General features: G+C 42.6%; 1 protein-coding gene across 1 annotated transcript; it reads left to right on the top strand.

Moving 5' to 3' along the window:
* Positions 1-2,450: 2,450 nt before the first annotated feature.
* GCM1 (glial cells missing transcription factor 1) lies at positions 2,451-20,204 on the top strand. The gene is made up of 5 exons (XM_047860119.1): positions 2,451-2,549; positions 14,929-15,181; positions 16,223-16,335; positions 17,314-17,442; positions 19,195-20,204. Exons 1-5 carry the CDS (start codon positions 2,475-2,477, stop codon positions 19,930-19,932), a joined length of 1,308 nt encoding a protein of 435 aa, XP_047716075.1. The 5' UTR covers positions 2,451-2,474; the 3' UTR covers positions 19,933-20,204.
* The last annotated feature ends 1,612 nt before the right edge of the window (positions 20,205-21,816 follow it).

Here is a 21,816-nt window from a genome sequence, read left to right as displayed (position 1 = left end):
GTCTCACAGACTTGTTATTTAAATCTTCGGAATTCAAGTCTGTCTGTGTCAGCATTTCTTCAGTAACTCAATGTTTATTCCCCAAACATAGAATTTGATTTAAAACTCCTGGGGATTTAACCTTACAAAGCAGCATTTAAAATGAAGGTGATCCGGGCACCTGGGTGGCTTGGTCGGTTAAGCGTCCGACTTCGGCTCAGGTCATGATCTCACGGTCCGTGAGTTCGAGCCCCGCGTCGGGCTCTGTGCTGACCGCTCAGAGCCTGGAGCCTGTTTCAGATTCTGTGTCTTCTTCTCTCTCTGCCCCTCCCCTGTTCATGCTCTGTCTCTCTCTGTCTCAAAAATAAATAAACGTTAAAAAAAATTAAAAAATAAAATAAAATAAAACGAAGGTGATGGACTACATGCTCTTTGAGTCTTTGACCACTAGGTTATAGGTGAGTGTGGTAGGTGGGATAGGGAGAGAAGAGACCCCTATTAGCTTGTTATGTAATGGTTACATGTTCAGGTCAACAGTCTTCTCTATCCAGATACTTTCCCTCAGCGTATCTCAGTGATTGACAAGTATTAGGGTTATATAGTTTTTGTTTGCTTGTTTTGGTTTTGGTTTTTTTAGTTCTTTTTTTAAATTTAGTTTTATTTTTTAATTTACATCCAAATTAGCATATAATGAAACAATGATTTCAGGAGTAGATTCCTTAGTGCCCCTTACCCATTTAGCCCATCCCCCCCTCCCACAACCCCTCCAGTAACCCTCAGTTTGTTCTCCATATTTATGAGTCTCTTCTGTTTTGTCCCCCAGGTTATATAGTTAAATAAAGGTACATAACTAAGGAACAGAGCTCATGAACTTCCTAAGGTGGAGACTATTAAACTTTTAGTTCAAGTTTACTATTAAGTTGTTTTATGTAACATCATTATGTCCCTTGCTTTTACAAGGGCACCAGCAGTGGAAGTGTCACACTTGTAAACATGTTTCACTTAGTGTTCTAATAAGCATATTTCATCTGCAAAATGATTAATTTTTCCTCAGAGTAGAACTCCCTTCCTTTCTTTTCTTCCTTCCTTCTTTCTTTCCTTCCTCTTTCTTTCTTTTTTTACCTTCCTTCCTTCTTTCCTTCCTTTCTTTTCTTTTCTTTTTGTGTAAATCCTCTTTAACCAATTAGAAACTAGAGTGGTATTTCTAATGGGGGGAAGAAATGCAGTTTGCACAAACATTTTTGAATGTCTATCATTTACATAAATAATTTAATCAAAGTAAAGTGAGATAGAATTTTCTTGGAGGGGGGAGGGAAGCAGGAGATTGCTATCGGAAAGTCTTGAAGAGTGCTTTGAGTTATAGTAGAAACATTATTTTTAAGCAATAGTTCTCAAACAGTTTTGCCACCCAGGGGACATTTGGCAATGTCTGGAGACATTTTTGGTTGTCACAACAATGGGATGGGTTGCTACTAACACTTAATGGTCATAGACCGAGGATGCTGCTAAACATTCTTTTTTTCTTTTTTAATGTTTGTTTATTTTTGAGAAAGAGAGAGAGAGGGAGAGAAGAGAGCATGAGCGGGGGAGGGGCAGAGAAAGACAGACAGAAAATCCCAAGCAGGCTCCATACTGTCAGCGCAGAGCCTGACTCAGGGCTTTATCTCACAAACCATGACATCATGATGACCAGAGCCGAAATCAAGAGTCACAAGCTTAACCCACTGAGTCATCCAGGTGCCCCTGCTATTAAACATTCTACAATGCACAGAATAACCCCCCACAGCAAAAAATTGTCAGGTCTAAAATGTCTTTAATGCTAAGGCTTTAGAGGAATCTGATGAGGATATCCATTGATAATATTTGAAGATACAAAGTGCACACTGGATTTATTGAGGAGAGGAAAAATAATCTCTGTGGCAATTTAGATTTAAAAAATACTTCTAGATACCTTTGGTTGTGATGTTTCCCACTTGTAACTTGAACCACATGTTAGCTAATGTACAAAAGTGTATCCATGAAAATAACTCAAGCCAGCTCTTCCTCCTGCCCCAGGGAATATGGGGGGAAATGTTCTAGTTATTGGCTGCAGATGACAATGGTTGCTACTCAGGCTTTCCCAAGCTGGAGACGTCTAGCTGTGAGAAAGGAAGCCCACGCCTGAGGTGAAAACGATGATCATGGTGCTTCTGATTACCCATGGTCAAGCTTTATTTCAACAAGATACTAATGGCTTCTACATTGTTTTTATTTGTATGCTGGTGCTTGAAAAAATGTCAGTGAAACAGGTTTTTCTAGCAGGCAAGCACTGATTTTTATTTCTAACGGTTAGTGTTACTATCATTTATTTTTTAGTGTCAGGAATCAGTCTCCAGGTCTAAGCTGCTTGAATAAAGAGTGGACTGATCAAGTCTACGAAGCACCTTTGAAAGCAAAATCTCAACCACTTCTGCGGGAAGTTGGATAGACAGAAACCCGTGGGTGATCTGACTATCATGGAGCCTGAGGACTTTGATTCCGAGGAAAAAGAGATGTTAAGCTGGGATATTAATGATATGAAGCTGCCACAGGTATGTACTTGTTATAAGAATCTGCCTTCAGCATGTGGCTATAAAGCTGGACTCTTGACTTGCTAAGACCTAGAAGGAAATTGGTAAGAGTCCAAGCTGGGGAAATTCCTCTCCTGAAAGCTTCAGCTGGGCATCCAATTGAGGAATTTTAAGAGGGGAAGCCATGACCTATAATTTGAGTGGGTTTTGACTTATCAGGTTCCCCACACACACATACACACACAATAGTTATAGACTGAAACAAAGAAAATGCAACTTCCTTTCTCTTTCAAAGTTGGCTTGGCTGATGTTGCCCCCAACTTAGCTAGCTAGTAGAATAAAATCTGTGATAAAGTATTTGCCCGTAGATTGACTCTGCAGAGTACACAAGTTCTCATACAACCTTATTTGCTATAGTAATGATTTTAAATTAAATCTGTAACTGGAACGTCCAAATGATAGTGCTTTCATGGGATTTAGCAGCTCTTCTAGAACTTTTGTTGAGTAATACATGGTACATACATGCTGGGTGTTTTCCAGCGACAGAGTGACTTTCATTTCATATTTTCTGTACCTTCATTTTTGGCACTTGACTTTTTAATTCTTAATTTGGTGGAAAACATTAATTGTTTAAAACTGGTGCCCTTTCTGGCATTTGAAGGATGCTTTCCTTGGAGGGTGTTGGAAAGGGTGTTGGGAAGGTTGACTGGAGACCAGCAGTACCTTGTAATGAAAAGGTCAAGCTAGTCTTCCTGATTCCAGGGAACAAGAAATTTGGATTATCCCAAGTGGAGCAGAAAAAATGAGGTTCCATAGTCTTGATTTATAACCATTCCAGATTTTGTTCTAATAAAGACTTCCACATCACTCCAAATTTCACTCTACTGAAGATTTTCTTTTGTTTCTGTTTTCTCCGTAAATTCCCCTCTCCATTACCTCTTGGTAGGTCTTGGAGGAGCTGGAAGACACAAAGTGTACCCTACTTTCCACTCATCTAAGGATGGTTAAATAAACCACAGCTAAATCACATAAGTACCTATTGTAAGGATTTGTCCTTATGGTTTCTCTTAATGGTTTATGATTGTTGTAGCTGTTTTCGGGGAAACTTGAAAGTACATTTTAGTTATTTCTGGTTCAGGGACATATATTGATGCCTAGTCCTTTTCTTGATTTCTTGATTGTAGTTCACAAGTAGAAGGTGCGTGTCCTAAATATCAAGAGTGGAAGTAAGCAGATACATACAAAATTTACAGTGTCACATCCTAGAGCAGGGGTTTTAACGGGGCTGGAGAACCCTCTGAAATGGGAGGGAACACGGTGTACTAACATGCACTTTTTTTTCTGGGACAGAAGATCCATATGATTCATCAGATCTGTAGACAAAAGGAAGAACCACTTCTCTGGAGGGAAATTCAGGGCTCATAAAAGTTCATTCTCCCCCACGAATTTCCCAAAACAAAAACAGTCTCAGCTACTCAACACATTAAATTCAGAAATTCACAGCAAAAATACACATTCACTTTTGAAAATGTGTCATTTATAGTTAATCAAAAAGTTTGATTACTCATGGAAATAACTCCGTGACCCTCAAGTGCCCTTGTAAATATGCCAGGGAAATGATTAAAAGTGCAAAATCTCTTAATATTTTCTAAGCAGAAACAACACCATCCCAATGTGGGTATGTGCTGGCTCTGGAATCCTATCAAGAACCAGCCGAAGTGAAAAATAAAAAGATTTCCAAGCAGATTAAGTTGTATATTTTGTGAGCATATCTGGAGGCTGAGCGGTTACATTGTGTAAACCAGGGTATGGAGACAAATGCCTGGCTTGGGATTCCAGTTCTGCCTCTTTTTTTTAACCTGTAAAGCCTTAGGGAGTTGTTTACCTTTACTGAGACTCCCTTTCCCCTTCTGAAAATGAGGCAGTTGCACTCACTAGTCTCTTATAGAAGCTTTCAGTTCTAATGGTCTAGGATTCTGTGACCTGAGGTTAGGAAGTCAGCCTGCCCTCTAGAACTGGGGGCCCAGTGCTAACACAATGCCTGGCATGTTAACATGCCAGCAAATAACAAATGTGGAATTCATTAGCGAATGGCTCCACTGCTTAGAATCTGTGGGACTCTAAACAAATCGATTTTCTCAAGTCTCAGTTACCTGCTCGGTAAAAGGAAAATAGTAATTCCTTATATACCTTGCCTCAGTCTCTAAAGTCTTTAGAGCAGTGTTTCCCAAAGTATGTTCTATAGAGTATAAGTGATGAGATATTTTTGTGGGTATATAAAGAAAGAGAAAACAGAAACACTAGATTCAACAAAGTTAAACAGATTTCTTCGCTGCAGACTTGAAGACTTCCATCCATGCAATGGCCGTGCTCCCAAGGGGAGGCTGTGTTAGGCACTTTGGCCCTGACTTGTTTTTGGCCGTGGAGCCCTGCCGGCAAGTAATGTTCCTCATGTCACCTGTTTGGGCACAAAAAATGTGGTTTAAAGGATCAAAGGCAATTGTTTGTCATTGTTATAGATTTCCCCAGTGTCATTCTTTGTCACATTCATACAAGGAATTTAGAATTTATTTTTCATAATTTTGTGTTCTTGCCAGAATGATTACTTTTGCAGTGTGTAGGCAAATTCCTATAACTTGTAGACCAATTTCTTTCCTGCTAATCTACTCACATACTTCAAGTTTCAGGATGGTCACCTGAATGTTAATTGCATCTTCTGTTACCCTAAATTCCATGTCCCCTTGTACATCTCAGTTATGTCAAGATATATGGATTAAATTTTGGCAACAGTCAATGGTGACGTCCTCATTAGGACATCTAACATTTCCAAATTACTAGAATGTGCCAGACACTACAGCAGGCTCCAGGGATACAGAGGCCATTAGGCTATGTTAACTTTCATGGAAGGGCTCATGATCATCTGGGCAAATGTAACAAGGTCCGTGCCTGAACGGAGAACCTAAGTCATACAGAAAAATGCTGGAGGTACTTGAAACAGGAAGTCTGTAATTCAGGGCCCCTTGGGCATGGGAAGCAAGGCAGAGATTCTGGCAAAGGGCTTTCTCTGGAGAAGCTGTAAAATGTAAAAGGATTAGGGCAGGGGAAGGAAGCAAACAGGACAGTCAAGGTAGAGCAGGTCACCAATGTCCGAAGGCTATTCAGCCTCTACAGTTGAGGGAGATTGTGCATAGGCATTCGGCCAGGATGTTTGGGAAGTTACTGGCAGGAAAAGTGGCTTGGAGGCAGGCTATCCTAAGAGGATTCCATTGTTTTCTAGGAAGTGGGCAGCCACTAGGCTTTTGGGGCTGGACAGGATCATGATCAGATCCAGGGCTCAGAGCCCACTTGCCCTTGCTAAGTCATCTCTCCCCTCTATTTGTTTCATGTGTGCTTCCTTCTTTCAGCTGCATGTATGTCTTTATCAGTCTTCATTTCACTTGTTTCTGGTCGCTCCTCTAACTTGTGGTTATTTTTATACCATTTCTCCTTACTCCAGCCCCCAGGGACCCAACCCAGAACGGCAGGCACTCAACTTACTCAAAAGCATCATTGATAAAATGTCTCTATTCCAGGGTAATGTGATATACCAATTTTGCTTTCCTGTTTTATTTCTCCTTAAATTACATTTTTCATTTTAAAAGTTCAAATGTAATTGCTTTAGGGTTTGCTTGGTCCAAGCAGCAAATGTCTGGTGTTGGTTTAGTCTTACCTTCATTAAAAATGTTAATTACAAATTCCTGGAAAGTGGCACAATCTCATTAATACGACTCTAACACTTGACAGCCTTGAATACCTAGGAGAGTTCTTTTTTTCTTTTTGTTGGTTGAAAATTGGGAAGGGAATCACTTCTTTTGCTTCCTAAGTAGTAGCCACTTCAGCAGGGTGCCAGTTTCTGTGAGCACAAATACAGGGTGTTCCAGTGGCACCACAGCAGACAAACCCTGAATCATTTTGTTCCTATGCAGGGGCAGTGTTGACCCTGTGACCAAGGGTGCCTGGCTGGCTCAAGTGGTAAAGCATGCAGATTTCGATATCAGGGTAGTGTGTTCAATCCCCACATTGGGTATAGAGCTTACTTTACTTTTTCTATTTTTTTTTTCATTCATAACTTTTCACTTGGGTCTTTTTTTTTCCTAAATATAATTTATTGTCAAGTTACCTAACGTACAGTGTATACAATGTGCTCTTGGTTTCATGAGTAGATTTCCATGATTCATTGCTTACATACAACACCCAGTGCTCATCCCAAGTGCCCTCCTCAATGCCTATCACCCATTCTCCTCTCCCCCCCGCATCAACCCTCAGTTTGTTTTCTGCATTTAAGGGTCTCTTATGGTTTCCCTCCCTCTCTGTTTTTATCTTATTTTTCCTTCCCTTCCCCTATGTTCATCTGTTGTGTTTCTTAAATTCCACATATGAGTGAAATCATAGGATATTTGTCTTATTTCACTTAGCATAATACCCTCCAGTTCCATCCATGTTGTTGCAAATGGCAGGATTTCATAATATATATATGTATATGTACATGTGTACATATGTGTGTACACGTGTACATATGTGTGTGTATGTGTATACATATGTATATATGTGTACATGTGTATATATGTACATATACACATATATATATATATCCATTCATCAGTTGATGGACATTTAGGCTCTTTCCATAATTTAGCTATTATTGATAGTGCTGCTGTAAACATTGGGATGCATGTTAGAGCTTACTTTATTTTTTATTTTTATTTAAAAAAAAATTTTTTTTTTCGGGGCGCCTGGGTGGCGCAGTCGGTTAAGCGTCCGACTTCAGCCAGGTCACGATCTCGCGGTCCGTGAGTTCGAGCCCCGCGTCGGGCTCTGGGCTGATGGCTCAGAGCCTGGAGCCTGTTTCTGAGTCTGTGTCTCCCTCGCTCTCTGCCCCTCCCCCGTTCATGCTCTGTCTCTCTCTGTCCCAAAAATAAATAAATGTTGAAAAAAAAAAAATTTAAAAAAAAAAAAAAATTTTTTTTCAACGTTTATTTATTTTTGGGACAGAGAGAGACAGAGCATGAATGGGGGAGGGGCAGAGAGAGAGGGAAACACAGAATCGGAAACAGGCTCCAGGCTCTGAGCCATCAGCCCAGAGCCCGACGCGGGGCTCGAACTCATGGACCGCGAGATCGTGACCTGGCTGAAGTCGGACGCTTAACCGACTGCGCCACCCAGGCGCCCCTAGAGCTTACTTTAAAAAAAAAATCCGGGGCGCCTAGGTGGCGCAGTCGGCTAAGCGTCCAACATCAGCTCAGGTCACAATCTCGCAGTTCGTGGGTTCGAGCCCCGCGTGGGGCTCTGGGCTGACAGCTCAGAGCCTGGAACCTGTTTCAGATTATGTGTCTCCCTCTCTCTCTGACCCACCCTGTTCATGCTCTATCTCTCTCTGTCTCAAAAATAAATAAACGTTAAAAAAAAAAAAATCCATGGCCAAAGCCACACAAAGTCATTAACTCACAAAATCGCCAGGTTTAAGTACATTCTTTCATAGAGAAAAGATTTTTAAAAAATATACATAGGCTAAACATAAATACAGGCCAACCTAAAACCTAGTGAGTCAACCACAAAAAAAGCCATGTCTTCAGTTAGTTAATTCCTGGACCATGATTTTAGCCAGCAAGGTTGTCTTTGCCTTAAGCTCGTAAGCAAAGGTGAACCTTTGAGCTCTTTCAGTGAATTCATGTGGCTTAGTGTAATCACAATGAGCCAGTAATCGTAATCAAATGTGTCTTGGTGCTAAAGAAGCTAACAGGTAAACCAGATTCTGGATCTCTTGTCAATTATTATTTGCCTGCATGATCAGGCATTGTTGGTCTGACAGGGCCACCTGTGACTTTGTCCTCCTTGCTGGTGTTCTCCTTGATCTATGCTGGGCCCCCTTGGTCATCGAATCCCCACTGCTGGAGCCAATTCTGCCATCCTGTGCTTCTGGTGTGATGGGGATAGCAACATTACTGCATCTGTGGTAGGAGAAACTCTTCTCTGGGTGCCTTCCAGAAGGTCCCTTGCTTAGTCAGGTAGAGTAGAAAAGGGAAGGAAGAAGAGAAGAGAGAGGTAGGTGATGAAGAATATGGAAAGTGGGGTACTCTGGCTCACCTTAGTGTTGTCCAAGCAAATAAGGAAATTTTTGTTTTGAGTTTTGTCCCTTTAACGAAGGTAGGAAATTGCAGTGTTAGCCTAAGAAGTTATTTGCGAGCTAACTCGAAAACATTTTGTTGAGTTGAATTTCTTCCTTTCATAACACTTGAAGTTTGGTTTCCAGTTGGCCAGAAGAGCTAAGTTCCTGAAAAGTTGTATGTAAATCAAAATGCTGGTCAAACTTTTTTTTCCCTGTGTTCCATAAGTAACATCTAATTTTTTCAGTCTTATCTGATTTGCTTAAAGGCATATCTGTTTGCTATCCCTGTTTTATTTGTAAACATTAATGATAAAGAATTAAGCTATGAGGAGGCTGGGTGGCTCAATCGGTTGAGCATCTGACTCTTGATTTCACCTCAGGTCATGATCTTATGGTTGTGAGACCGAGCCCCAGTTCAGGCTCCATGCTATGCATAGAGCCTGCTTAAGATTCTCTCTCTCTCCCTCTCTCTCTGCCCCTTCCCACTTGCATATGCAAGTTTGTGCATGTTCTCTCAAAATAAAATAAACTTTAAAAAAAGAATTGAGCTAATCTTAGCATTAAAGAAAATCTGCAGATAATTGCTTTATATGAGAGTGGATTATATTCTAAGTGAAATCTATTTTAATGTAAGTAACAACATGATAATGTAGGTGTTTTGATGCCTTATTTCAGAATTTTGGTTTTAATTTTATTAGTTTTATATAATAGTATATATTTAATTCTTAAGGGACTTCATTAGAACTTTAAGTAGTTAAACTAAGCAGAAAGAGGAAGGATGGGTGCTCCAGAATTACATGGAGTTGCAAAGATTTTTAGTGAGAGGATTAGATCTCTTAGTAAAAAAATTAGAGAAGTCATAGAAATGTTAGTTAAACCCCCAGTGATGTTACCCATGAGATTATAAAATATAAATTACTTAGATTTACATGTTGGAAACCTTAAGAGTATTCCCTTTAAATTATAAACTTGTTAACCAAGAGGAAAAACAAAGAGTTACTCATGAAAAGTTAGAAATTAAAATAAACAGATCTCTTGAAAAGAAGAAAATATTTTATGGAGATTTGCTAAACAAGATTAAGAAATGATTATTCTTTCTTTTTAAATTTTACCTGTCTGGTGCCTTAAATTTACAAGGCTTTCAGAGATCACTATCATTCATTTGACACCTGAGTTCCTTTGAATTATTGGAGTCTGGGTTTTGTCTTAATTTCCACGTCCACTAAGCATCCGACTCAAAAGACTGGGCATAGAGAGTAGCTTGATATGAATACATTTACTCCTAGTAATTTTCTCAAGTCCATACATTGTCAGAATTATTACTGCATTACTGATGAAACTGGAAAAGTAGGCTGCCAGTGGAGAGGCTATCAGGGGGCAAAAAAAAGCTTAAAAGGTAGTCAAATGTAGAGGCACCTGGCTGGCTCAGTCAGAAGAGCCTGTGACTCTTGATCTCCAGGTCATGGGTTTGAGCACCACATTGAGTGTAGAGATTACAAAAACAAAAACAAACAAACAAAAAAAACCTTAAAAAATGAAAAGATGGGGCCGCTGAGTGGCTCAATCAGTGGAGAGTTCAACTCTTGATTTTGGCTTGAGTCATCATCTTCCAGTTCTCAAGTTTAAGCCCTGTGTTGGGCCCCTGAGCTGACAAGCACAGGGCCAGCTTGAGATTCTTTCTCCCCGTCTCTCTCTGTTTCTCCCCTGCTCTCATGCTCACTCTCTCTCTCTCTCTCTCTCTCTCTCAAAATAAATAAATAAACTTAAAAAAAAAGTGTTTAAAAAAAAAAGTCAAATGTAGAAAATACCGTAAGCTCTAAAACCTCAACAATGTCAAAATAATTGAAAACACACAGTGTTCTTCAGCTACAAAGGAATCAAACTAGAAATTAATAGCAAAAGGAAATAGGAAAATCTGCAAATACATGGCAACTAAGCAATATATTTCTAAATAACCCATAAGTCCAAGAGGAAGCTTCCAAGAGAGATACATTAAACTGACCTGGGGGGAAATACAGTGGAGATCATTTCTTCCTCCAAACATCTGAGACACTTGTACATATAAGTTCCCCTCCTGGTTTGTGGGGTTTATGGTGCTGACCAGCCTGCAGGGGCCACTCACCTTTAAAATGAAAATCTCCATTTTTCTACAAGTTTGCTTTGCCCTTTTCTCTGCTACCCTGACTGTTGTGCTTTGTGTTTGAGTAATTTAAATTCACCAGTAGATCTTTATAGTCCAAATTGTTAAAGATCCACATCTGAATGTTTTTTTAAAAGTTCATTTCTGAGAGAGAGAGAGAGAGAGAGAGAGAGAGAGAATCCCAAGCAGGCTCCGAGCTGATAGTGCAGAGCCCAACTTGGGGCTTCATCCCACAAACTGTGAGATCATGACCTGAGCTGAAAGCAAGAGTCAAACACTCTGAGCCACCCAGGTGCCCTCACATTTTAATGTTTTAACCAGAATTTTTATTACTTCAGAAGATAAATACTATGTGTTCTGTGGTATTACTGTGACCACAGAAAACAAGAGGGCATTGTTTAGAGCCTTGGGTTAGAAGGAAGAGAAGGGGTGGAGGGTAGAACAAGCTGGAGTGGGGCTGCCTGAGGTGAAACTTACTTAGCTCAGAATTACCAGAGAATTGGGGGAGGGGAGGAAAGACCTGGAAAAAGCCCACAGTCCATTCTGCACCTTAGCCTGGGCATGAGTGTTTTCTGGAAGCTCTGTTGTGGAGCAGAGGGGACTCTCTGAACACCACACTGCCTTCTCCTTGCACAGCTTCCTGTTCCCACACCACGACAGGTACAGTGTGGCACAGGAAGGGCTCACCTTTGCCATTCTGAGAAAGAAGGCTGTGGAAGAAGTTGTGCCACTAAAGCTTTTGCTTTATAGGGGCTTGGATGCCCATCTTGCATTTGGCTTGGCAAAGTTGAAAGCATGAAGTGACATCTCTGTGGGTCTTCTCTCTCCTGAAAGTCAGTGGCTCTTACAACAACACTACTTGTGGCCTCAGATCTAGTAAAGTAATAGCTAAAATTGATACAGAACTTGCTATGCTCCAGGCACTGTTTCAAATGCTTTGTGTATGGTAACTCATTCAATCTCATAACATCCCTATGAGGTGGGTACTCCTGTTCCCTCTGTTTTACAGAGCAGGACATGGAGGCACGGAGAGGACAAGGAACTTTGTTAAGACTTCACAAGGCTGTCTGCCTCACAGGTCTTTTTTTTTTTAATTTTTTTTCTACATTTATTTATTTTTGAGAGACAGAGGCAGCGTGAGCAGGGGAGGGGCAGAGAGAGAAGGAGACACAGAATCCAGAACAGTCTCCAGGCTCCAAGCTGTCAGCACAGAGCCCAACTCGGGGCTCAAACCCACGAACTGTGAAATCATGACCTGAGCTGAAGTTGGACGCTTACCGACTGAGCCACCCAGGCGCCCCTGCCTCAAAGGTCTTAACCAGGAATTAAGAAACATCCTGTAATGGGCCAGACAGTCTCGGCTATGACTACTTGACTCTACCGTGGTAGTGTGAAAGTATCCACAGACAACACTTAAATGGATGAACATGGCCGTGTTCTAATAAAACTTTATTTACAAAAACAGATAGTGTGGGGCGCCTGGGTGGCGCAGTCGGTTAAGCGTCCGACTTCGGCCAGGTCACGATCTTGCGGTCTGTGAGTTCGAGCCCCACGTCAGGCTCTGGGCTGATGGCCCAGAGCCTGGAGCCTGTTTCCGATTCTGTGTCTCCCTCTCTCTCTGCCCCTCCCCTGTTCATGCTCTGTCTCTCTCTGTCCCAAAAATAAATAAAAAACGTTGAAAAAAAAATTTAAAAACAGATAGTGGGCTGGATTTGACCCATGGACCCTAGGTTGCAGACCCCAGCTCTTAACTGTTAACTAGCACTACACCTCATGTACATGAAACCTCTCATTTATGTTTCCTCAGATTCTTGTCCGTTCCCATGACATTCCATTCAAATGGCAACTGTCATTTTAGGAAACTTAAAGTTTACAACACATCTGCTCTTCGCAGTATTTTTTGAAGAATGTTTTATCACTGTCCAAAGAGTTTGTTTGTTTGTTTGTTTGTTTGTTTGTTTGTTTATTTATTTATTTTGAAAGAGACCAAGTGGGGGAGGAGCAGGGAGAGAGAGGGACAGAGAGAAAGCCCCAAGCAGGTTCTGCACTGATAGCACAGAGCCCAACGTGGGGCTCAACTCACGAACCGTGAGATCGTGATCTGAGCCGAGATCAAGAGTTGGACACTCAACCAACTGAGCCACCCAGGCACCCCTCACTGTCTCCATTTTAGAAAAGAGCAAAATGAGGCTTCAGAGACAAAGTCACTTGCCCAGGGTCTTGTGTTACGAAGTTCTTTGGCATGTTCTAAACTTGAGATCTAACTCAGTAAACACCAACTTACCCATGCTGCCCTTCCATTCTAATGTTGATGTTTGCTTTTTTCCTTCTAAAATGCTTTTTTCTCATAGTCCATTTTGTGCTTTCTTGTTGGGGAATCAAAGGAGAAGCACCCTGTCTTCTTGTGAACCTTATAGAATCTTCTCTCTGAGCTTTTAGAATCTTCTTGATGAAAAGTCTTATATCATGCCAGGTCTCTGAGGGCTATGGGGATGGACACAATCTAAGCTTGAGTATGGAGACTACTTAATGATTGTCATTCTTTTTTTTTTAATATTAAATTTATTGCCAAATTGGTTTTCATGCAACACCCAGTGCTCATCCCAACAGGTGCCCTCCTCAATACCCATCACCTACCCTCCCCTCCCTCCCACCCCCCATCAACCCTCAGTTTATTCTCAGTTTTTAAGAGTCTTTTATGTTTTTTTTTTTTCAACGTTTTTATTTTTATTTTTGGGACAGAGAGAGACAGAGCATGAACGGGGGAGGGGCAGAGAGAGAGGGAGACACAGAATCGGAAACAGGCTCCAGGCTCTGAGCCATCAGCCCAGAGCCCGACACGGGGCTCGAACTCCCGGACCGCGAGATCGTGACCTGGCTGAAGTCGGACGATTAACCGACTGCGCCACCCAGGCGCCCCAGAGTCTTTTATGTTTTGATTGTCATTCTTAAGAACTAGGAGGGATCTGTCAAATGCAGGATCTATGCACCAAAGGGCCAAAGGAATGTGAGGCTCAGCATCAGTGACTAACATTTATTTAGAGTGTAATCCATGGTTGGTGCTGTGCTTAGTATTTTTATATATTATCATCTTCTCGGAACCACTCTTGAGGTAGGCAGGTCTCATTATCCTTCTGCAGATGAAGAAACAGAAGCAGAGAAAGCCCAACAACATATGCTATAAAGATTGAATGTAATGTCTCTCTGACCTTTTTGAGGAGAGCTTAGATGTTCATGTATCGGAAATACTGCCAGTGGCTGGGCAATAAACAGAAGTTACCAGCCAAAGTAAACTCTTCCTTATTCCTCTGCCTTGTTTGAGGCCCATGGATATGCTAGCAGAGAAAAAGGAAGACAATCTCCCCAGGAGAGACAGCAGCTCTCAGAACCCTCCCTAACCAGGCCTCCTCAGTTTTCCCAATGCTTATCTCTGGTGCCTTTGCCTAAACCCTTAGCATTCCCAATAAGGTATCTACAGTGTGGTATGAGACATTATCTCACTACCCTGCCACGATGTTTTCCACTGTGATTGTGTAAGAGCACAAAAATATTACTTCACCCTCAAAAATTATTTGTTTTTAATGTTTATTTATTTATTTTTGAGAGAGAGCACAAGCAGGAGAGGGACAGAGAGAAAAGGAGACACAGAATCTGAAGCAGGCTCTATGCTCCAGGCTCCGAGCTGTCAGCACAGAGCCCGACACAGGGCTCGAACTCACAAACCATGAGATTATGACCTGAGCCAGAGTCAGATGCTTAACCAACTGAACCACCCAGAAACCCCTCACCCTCAAAAATTCTTAGTGGGAAATGGTCAGTTAAGTCTTATCACCAAGTTCTAGAGAAACATCAGTGGGGTAGAATTCAGGGGAAGCTGGGAGACTTCCAACTTCCGAAATTACAACTCATTTTGGTCCGGGGAGCAAGTCTTCTGTAGACACAGCATCTTCTGTTCCTGCCGACGCGCTGTGCCTAGATCCTGCCGTCAGAACGAAACCCTGGTTGGTCTTTGCCAAAGGTCTCTCGGCAGCTCTTGGTGCCAAACCATCTTCGCATCTATGAACAGTTGTGTTTTCTCGCTTAAAATACAGCAACATTGTTTGTGTTTCTGTCAGAACGTGAAAAAGACCGACTGGTTCCAGGAGTGGCCAGATTCCTACGAGAAGCACATATACAGCTCAGATGACAGGAATGCGCAGCGGCACCTGAGCAGCTGGGCCATGCGCAACACCAACAACCACAACTCGCGCATCCTCAAGAAGTCCTGCCTGGGCGTGGTGGTGTGCAGCCGTGACTGCTCCGCCGAGGAGGGGCGCAAAATCTACCTGAGACCGGCCATCTGCGACAAAGCCCGGCAGAAGCAGCAGAGTGAGTAGGGTCCCCTGGCACAGTGAGGAAGCTGACATCCAGTAGGAGGCTCCTCCCCAGAGGCCAGCATATCCCGGCACATCCCAGCACATCCCGAGGGGTGTGGAGTGTGTGGAGACCAAGGTTGTTCCTTATGTAGAACACATTATGGAGAGCCGACCAGCCTCCTCAACCCCCAGTATCTGCCCCACGGATCTGCCGTGCCCAGAGCACCCACCAGTAAAACTGCTCCCCTGGGTCAAGGCACCTGACTCCAGGCCTCTGTTACAAAGCAGACGTGTCACTTCAGGGGTGGACGTGAGTTCATCGTGCACCCACAGAAAGTTTAGGTGAAAGTTGTTCGCCACACTTGCCATCTTGGAGAATGGGGCCGAAGATGAACTCAGTGAATGCTTTGATCTGGAGTGGGAGCGGCAGGGCTAAGTTTGAGATGAGACTCCATTCCACGTCCTTTAGATCCATGCCATAATCACGTTTGCTTGGTTTTCCTTTATCGTGTTCCTGGGATTTTGAAGCAGATACGTTCAGCATTCCCTGTGTCTTGCCCACTCCAGCCCCCAAGTTACCTCACGTTCTGTCCTTGTAATTTGTCTTTAAAACTTGCTCTCAGCAAAGGATCTGCTATCAGTCATTTACACTTTAATGAAAATTTCGTGGCTGTGCTCTTTCTCTCCTGTGACTTTGCTCCTTGACCCTTAATTCTAATTATGAAGTGAAAGAATTCTTTCCTCTTCTCTACCAAGAATTTCAAGTATCAGTAAATAAGTAGGGAGGGATTTTCTGCTCAAAGAGCTCTCCCCTGATCTGTGAAATAGCCTGCTGTGGAAGAAACTGCTTCCTTTTCCCCCTGTGTGAGACCTGGGCTGGGACACTTCAATGGCCAGGCCTCCTAGGGTCAGGGGTAATGCCCAGGAGGGGATGAAAGCTCATAAAGCTGTGCCCACCTATATTCTCTGCCATCCTGGAATCAGGCCTGCACTGCTAGAGTCGCACAGACTCAGGAGTCCGTTGACATGGCCTCCCTCCTCTGCTCTCTTACAGGGAAACGCTGTCCCAACTGTGATGGGCCTCTCAAGCTGATTCCTTGCCGAGGCCATGGGGGCTTCCCGGTCACCAACTTCTGGAGGCACGATGGACGCTTCATATTTTTCCAGGTTGGACTGGATTTAGAGTGAGGAGATGCCATTTCTCTTTCATTCAAGAAATGTGTACAGAGCACAGGGAGAAGTCTCATATACAGGAGGTGGACGGGTGGACGAGAGCCTGTACCAAGCCTGAGGCCCACGCTGGGCAAGCAGATGTCTGTACCCATACCTCAGCAGACGCACCATGTACCAGGGAGCCAGCTGACTCTGCCTCGGGCTTCTTGGGGGAGGCAGCTGTCAGTACTCCTATCCCACTTGGGCTAGCGCAGCGCAGGGGCATGCAGTCGGCTTCAACAGACCCGAGGTCGAATACCAGCTCTGACCTCTAACCGACTCTGTAAACCTAAACATGTTACTTTGCTCCCCTAAGCCCACAGTTTTACATAAAATGTGGATGTTAAGAAGGACTTTACGGGGGGCGGTGGTGTAAACAGGATAGAGCGTGGCCTCTGATGGCAGACTGCCTGGGTGTCAGGATCAGTGTCCCTGCAGAAAGAGAATGTCCTGATTTGCTAGGGTGTCACCAGCCATTTTTAACAGCCAGCTCACAGAATTCCTGAAGGCCCTAGAGCTGGCTCCCCACTTGCTAAGGAGGTTGCCTGGCTGGTATAGTTTCTCCATGCTTCAGTTTCCTACTCTGTGAGTGAGGGACAGTAATAATGGTGGTAATACTAATGTGCGTGAAGGTAAAATGAGATCATGTGTTTGTGACCGCATCCTCTACGTACCATAGGAAGCACTTAGAAAGTGGCCCTTGTGATCATTGTGGATATGACTTGGCCAGGTGTGCAAGAGGCACCATGGGAGGAAGGGGCACCATGACCAAAGGCAGGCAGGAAAGCACATGGTGGGTTTAAGAGGTCTCATCAGTCTCATGACAGTCATCAATGGCAACAACGCCCCGTCAGGTGGCAGGGCACAGGATAAGCCTTTATATACCGTGAAGTACAATCTTGTTATTTATTTTACCTCCCTGTCTCCTATAAGTCAAAGGGAGAACACGATCATCCCAAGCCAGAAACCAAGTTGGAAGCTGAGGCAAGAAGAGCAATGAAGAGGGCACAGACAGCATCCTCCTCTGTCTCCTTAAAGCTGAAGGGGAGCCCAGAGACAAAGGTAACATGTCCCCCTATTTGTTCAAAACGTACAACTCACCACCCATGTGGTGGGAGCAATAGATGTCCCTGGTCCCTTCCCACCTCCCAATGAAGTCAAAATCATACTTTTCCAGCTCATCTACAAGCTAGCATCCACCAAACAAATGGAATCTGGGGGTTTCCTCTTAATTTCTACCATCTTTGTGGTATGTTCTCAAATGTTCATTAAATTCCATATATTTTTAGAATCATCATCCCCACTACAATTGAAAAAAGAGATTTGGGTTAGTACTTAACCTATATTTGGCACTTTATCTTTTGGTTCTATCAGAAAGGAACCTAAAATGATCTCCACAAAATAATTAGCCTTGTGTTTAGAATTTTTCCCCCAAATTTCCATTCTTCCCCTAAATAGAATATTTCCTCAGCACATTGTCTCAAGATGAAAAACCCACTGTTCTGAAAATAATGGCCATCTGGAGGGTTGGAGTGGGAAAGCCAAACTGTGAAGTGAAGTCTGTGGGTCTGTGGGCATCATACCATACGTTTGTGGGTATGTCTGCCGCACAGTGGTGCTAATTCCTGTATTTTACTACTGCTCAGGCCTCTACATTTCTTTTCATGAGAACAGAGATGGAGTCAGTCCATCCCTAGAGGCTGTAAATGTGTCTCACATAGGAAAAAATTGTCATTTGAGTCTGTAGGGAAATGTGAGTCCTTGAAACCAAATGGCTGGTCCCTCGTCCCTTCTCCAAGCCATGGGACAGGTTGAAGGACATTTCCTCCCAGTCGCTCTGGCTGGTCATGGTCTCTCCACCTCTACCCTCTTGTTACATAAACAAAAGGATAACTTAATTCTCAACCAGATTCTTTTCCTGTGACTTACTGGAAGGTAGTACACTTCCTTCATTTATAAAAATAAATTTACTACTTATATATTCTACAGGTCCTATTTATGATTCAACAAAATTCCCATGAGTTCAGAGAAAAATCTTGAAGGAAAAAAATAAATAACCCTAGTCTCTCAGACTGGAAACAGCACTAAAATACAGGGAAGTCAAGGAGGGAAGTGATGTGTGTGTGTGTGTGTGTGTGTGTGTGTGTGTGAGAGAGAGAGAGAGAGAGAGAGAGAGAGAGATCCCCTGAGAGTTATACTCAGTATAATATAAATCTTTGAAGCCATGATTTGATTCTTCTTAAATAGTCTCTTGCAAGTTCCTCACAAAGGCAGTTAGAATATCAGATTTGTGCTTGAGGATGAAACATTTTATTTTTTTATGATTTTTTTTTTCAATGTTTATTTTTGAGAGCAAGAGAAGAGAGTGTGAGCGGGGGAGGGGCAGAGAGAGAGGGAGACACAGAATCCGAAGCAGGCTCCAGCCTCTCAGCCGTCAGCACAGAGACCGACATGGGGTTCGAGCTCACAAACTGTGAGATCATGACCTGAGCTGAAGTTGAACACTTAACCAACTGAGCCACTCAGGGGCCCTGAGGATGAAACATTTTAAACACACTCACTCTCCTCAGAGTAAAGGGAGTAAGAGTAATTCGACTCTCACTGGTTAGTAGGCTTTAGAGTGGAAATGGAAGAAGCTTCTTTCAGGCTTTAAGTAGTTGTGGTAAGACTCCCCTGTGCATTTGTGCTTCAAGTATGTGAGGAATGAGGAAAATCGGACGGAGCACTGATTTGTGTGGAGTAACTCTGGGTGCCTGTGGTAGTTGTGTCAATTTGCTTAACTTATTAATGTGAGCTTTTCACTTTCCTTTCTAGTCTCTTCCAGGTGAAACACAAAGTTGGGGAAGTTTACCTTTAACTTGGTCTATCCAGGAAGGCATCCAATTGCCTGGTAGTTACGGTGGACGTTTAATAGCTAACACTCCCCAGCAGAAGTCACTGAATGATTCCTTATTCTTCTCCAAGAGTTATTGTTTGGGGGGAACCACTGATCTGGTAGACCCTGCTTCTACCTTGGGCCCCACTAAACTCTATGAGAAATGCAAATTGTCCAGTAGTTGGATTTATAATAGTGGGGACCTGCTTCATCCTGTTTCTGGAGTCTTCTCTGACTACGATGATCGGCAAACGTGGAATAAAAACACTGCTTTGGGGAGAAATTCTCTTAATGACAATCGTTGTCCCAATTATCCCTTTGCTTTGACCAGCTGGCCTTATGATTTCTCCCCTTCTCAGAACTCTTCAGAACGCTTTTCCCAGCAGATTCCCGTGGAACCACCTGCAGCCGAAAGTAGCTGTCACCCACTATGGCCAAATCCAGGGGGTGATCTTTACGAAGAGAAAGTGCATGTGGATTTTAACAGCTGCTACCCTTCCACCACATGCCACTCACGTCAGGAAGACCCCTTTCTCCTCACCTATACCCCCCACCCCCACCATCAATATTCATTGACAGGCAAGAGCAGCGAGTGGGATTTTAATGAAGAAATGAGGGGCATGGGTTTGGATCACTACAACAATGAGATGCTTCTAAACCTCTGTCCTTTAAGATGATCCAAATAGAAATCCTTGGACACTACTAGCAGGAATGTAATTTAGTGCAGACGCTGTGGAAAACAGTTACAGAGGTTCCTCAGAAAACTAAAAGTAGAACTACCATGCGATCCAGCTATTTTCCTTGTAGGTGTGTATCCACAGGAACTGAAATCCTTATCTCAAAGAGGCACCTGCACTCCCATGTTCACTGCAACATTATTCACAATAACCAAAGTACAGAAACAACCTAAGTGTCCATCAACAGATGAATGGATAAAGAAAATATGGTGTATACACACACACACACACACACACACACACACACACACACATATTCAATGGACTATTATCCAGCCACACAAAAGCGAGGAAATCCTACCATTTGGGATGACATGGATGGACCTTGAGGGCATTATGCTAAGTGAAATCAGTCAGACAGAAAAAGACAAATACTGTATGATCTCACTTACACGTGGAATATAAAAAAATAAATGCAGACTCCTAGAAACAGATCAGATTGGTGGTTGCCAGAGGTGGGGGATGAGAGGTGGGGGGTAAAATTCAGTGAAGGAGATCAAAGGATACAAACTTCCAGTTTTCAGATAAACTAAGTTCTGGGGATGTAATGTACAACATGATGACTCTGGTTAATAGTACCGTATCGTTGTATATTGGAAAGCTGCTAAGAGAGTGGATCTTAAATGTTCTTATCACAAGGGAAACAATATTTGTAACTATGTGAAGCAATGGATATTAAGTAAGCTTCTTGTGGTGAAAATTTGGCGGTAATACATATATCGGGTCATTATGTTGTACATCTTAAACCTATACAATGTTATATGTTAATTGTATCTCAATAAAACTGGAAGAAAAGAAAAAGGTGACCCAGATTTTTTACAACCATTCAAAATAACTGTTTTAGTAAATTGCTGAAAGAATTTATTTGGGAAAGAGTTTTCAAAAACATAACCACACATAAATCGAAATTATGACAACAAGCAGAAGGCACAACTTCCTTCTTCACACAAGGAATTTGGGTCCTCCTCCATTCCAGTCTTCCCATGCTTAGTGAGGAACTCGTCCCGTCTGTGGAAGGAAATGGCCTCTGCTTTTTTTTCTCCCCCCACATTATGTGGGGTTCTCGGCACCTCTGCTGCCTTAACTGTTACATTTTCATTGTCCTTGAATCCTATCAAACAGCAGAGATGTGAAAAGCCCACCTACCTAGGAACTCACATATGCCTTCTTGAAAACTGAGGATGAAGCAACAGAGATTAAGGGTAAAAGAGCTTCGGAGGTGTAGAAAGATGAAGATTCTACCACTGAGGTATTTAATGCTTTGTCTAGTATTGTGGGATTCGTTCATGAAATATGTGTTTTCTGGTTGATTTCTAAGACTTGTCAAGACAAGGAGTATGAACTAATTGCATCTAAGACCATGACCAGCAAGACTAAACAGCCACAGGAAGAAAAATCCCCATGGGGCCGAATGGCCTCTTGCTCTTCTGTCCCCACTGCCTTCCCCTTCCGTGAAGGCTTAGATTTTGTCTTATTTACCTTTGTTTTTATAGGGCCTAACCAGTGCCAAGTTCATGATACGTGCTTGACAAATGCTTTCTTAGAAAAGTCCTTATGTAATTAACATGGCCATGATTGGCCCCCTGTATCTGGATGCCAGTTCCTCTTCTTTGCTAAAGTATTTTACAGTGAAAGATGAGCCTGGACATAGAATCTGGAAAGAACTGTGCAATAAACAAATATTTTCCAAAATTAATTTGCATTGCTATTTGAATGATAACCAATGGATATAATACAAAATTTGGTTCCCGGTCTCCTCCTTAAGGGAATATTGACTCATTTCTTGTCTGTTCTTCCAGATATATATATATATATAGAGAGAGA

The sequence above is a fragment of the Prionailurus viverrinus genome, chromosome B2 (assembly GCF_022837055.1).
Source record: "Prionailurus viverrinus isolate Anna chromosome B2, UM_Priviv_1.0, whole genome shotgun sequence".
In the NCBI taxonomy this organism is placed as follows: Eukaryota; Metazoa; Chordata; class Mammalia; order Carnivora; family Felidae; genus Prionailurus; species Prionailurus viverrinus.
The sequence above is the reverse complement of the archived record's forward strand: the minus strand, read 5'-3'. Positions and strand labels throughout refer to the sequence as shown.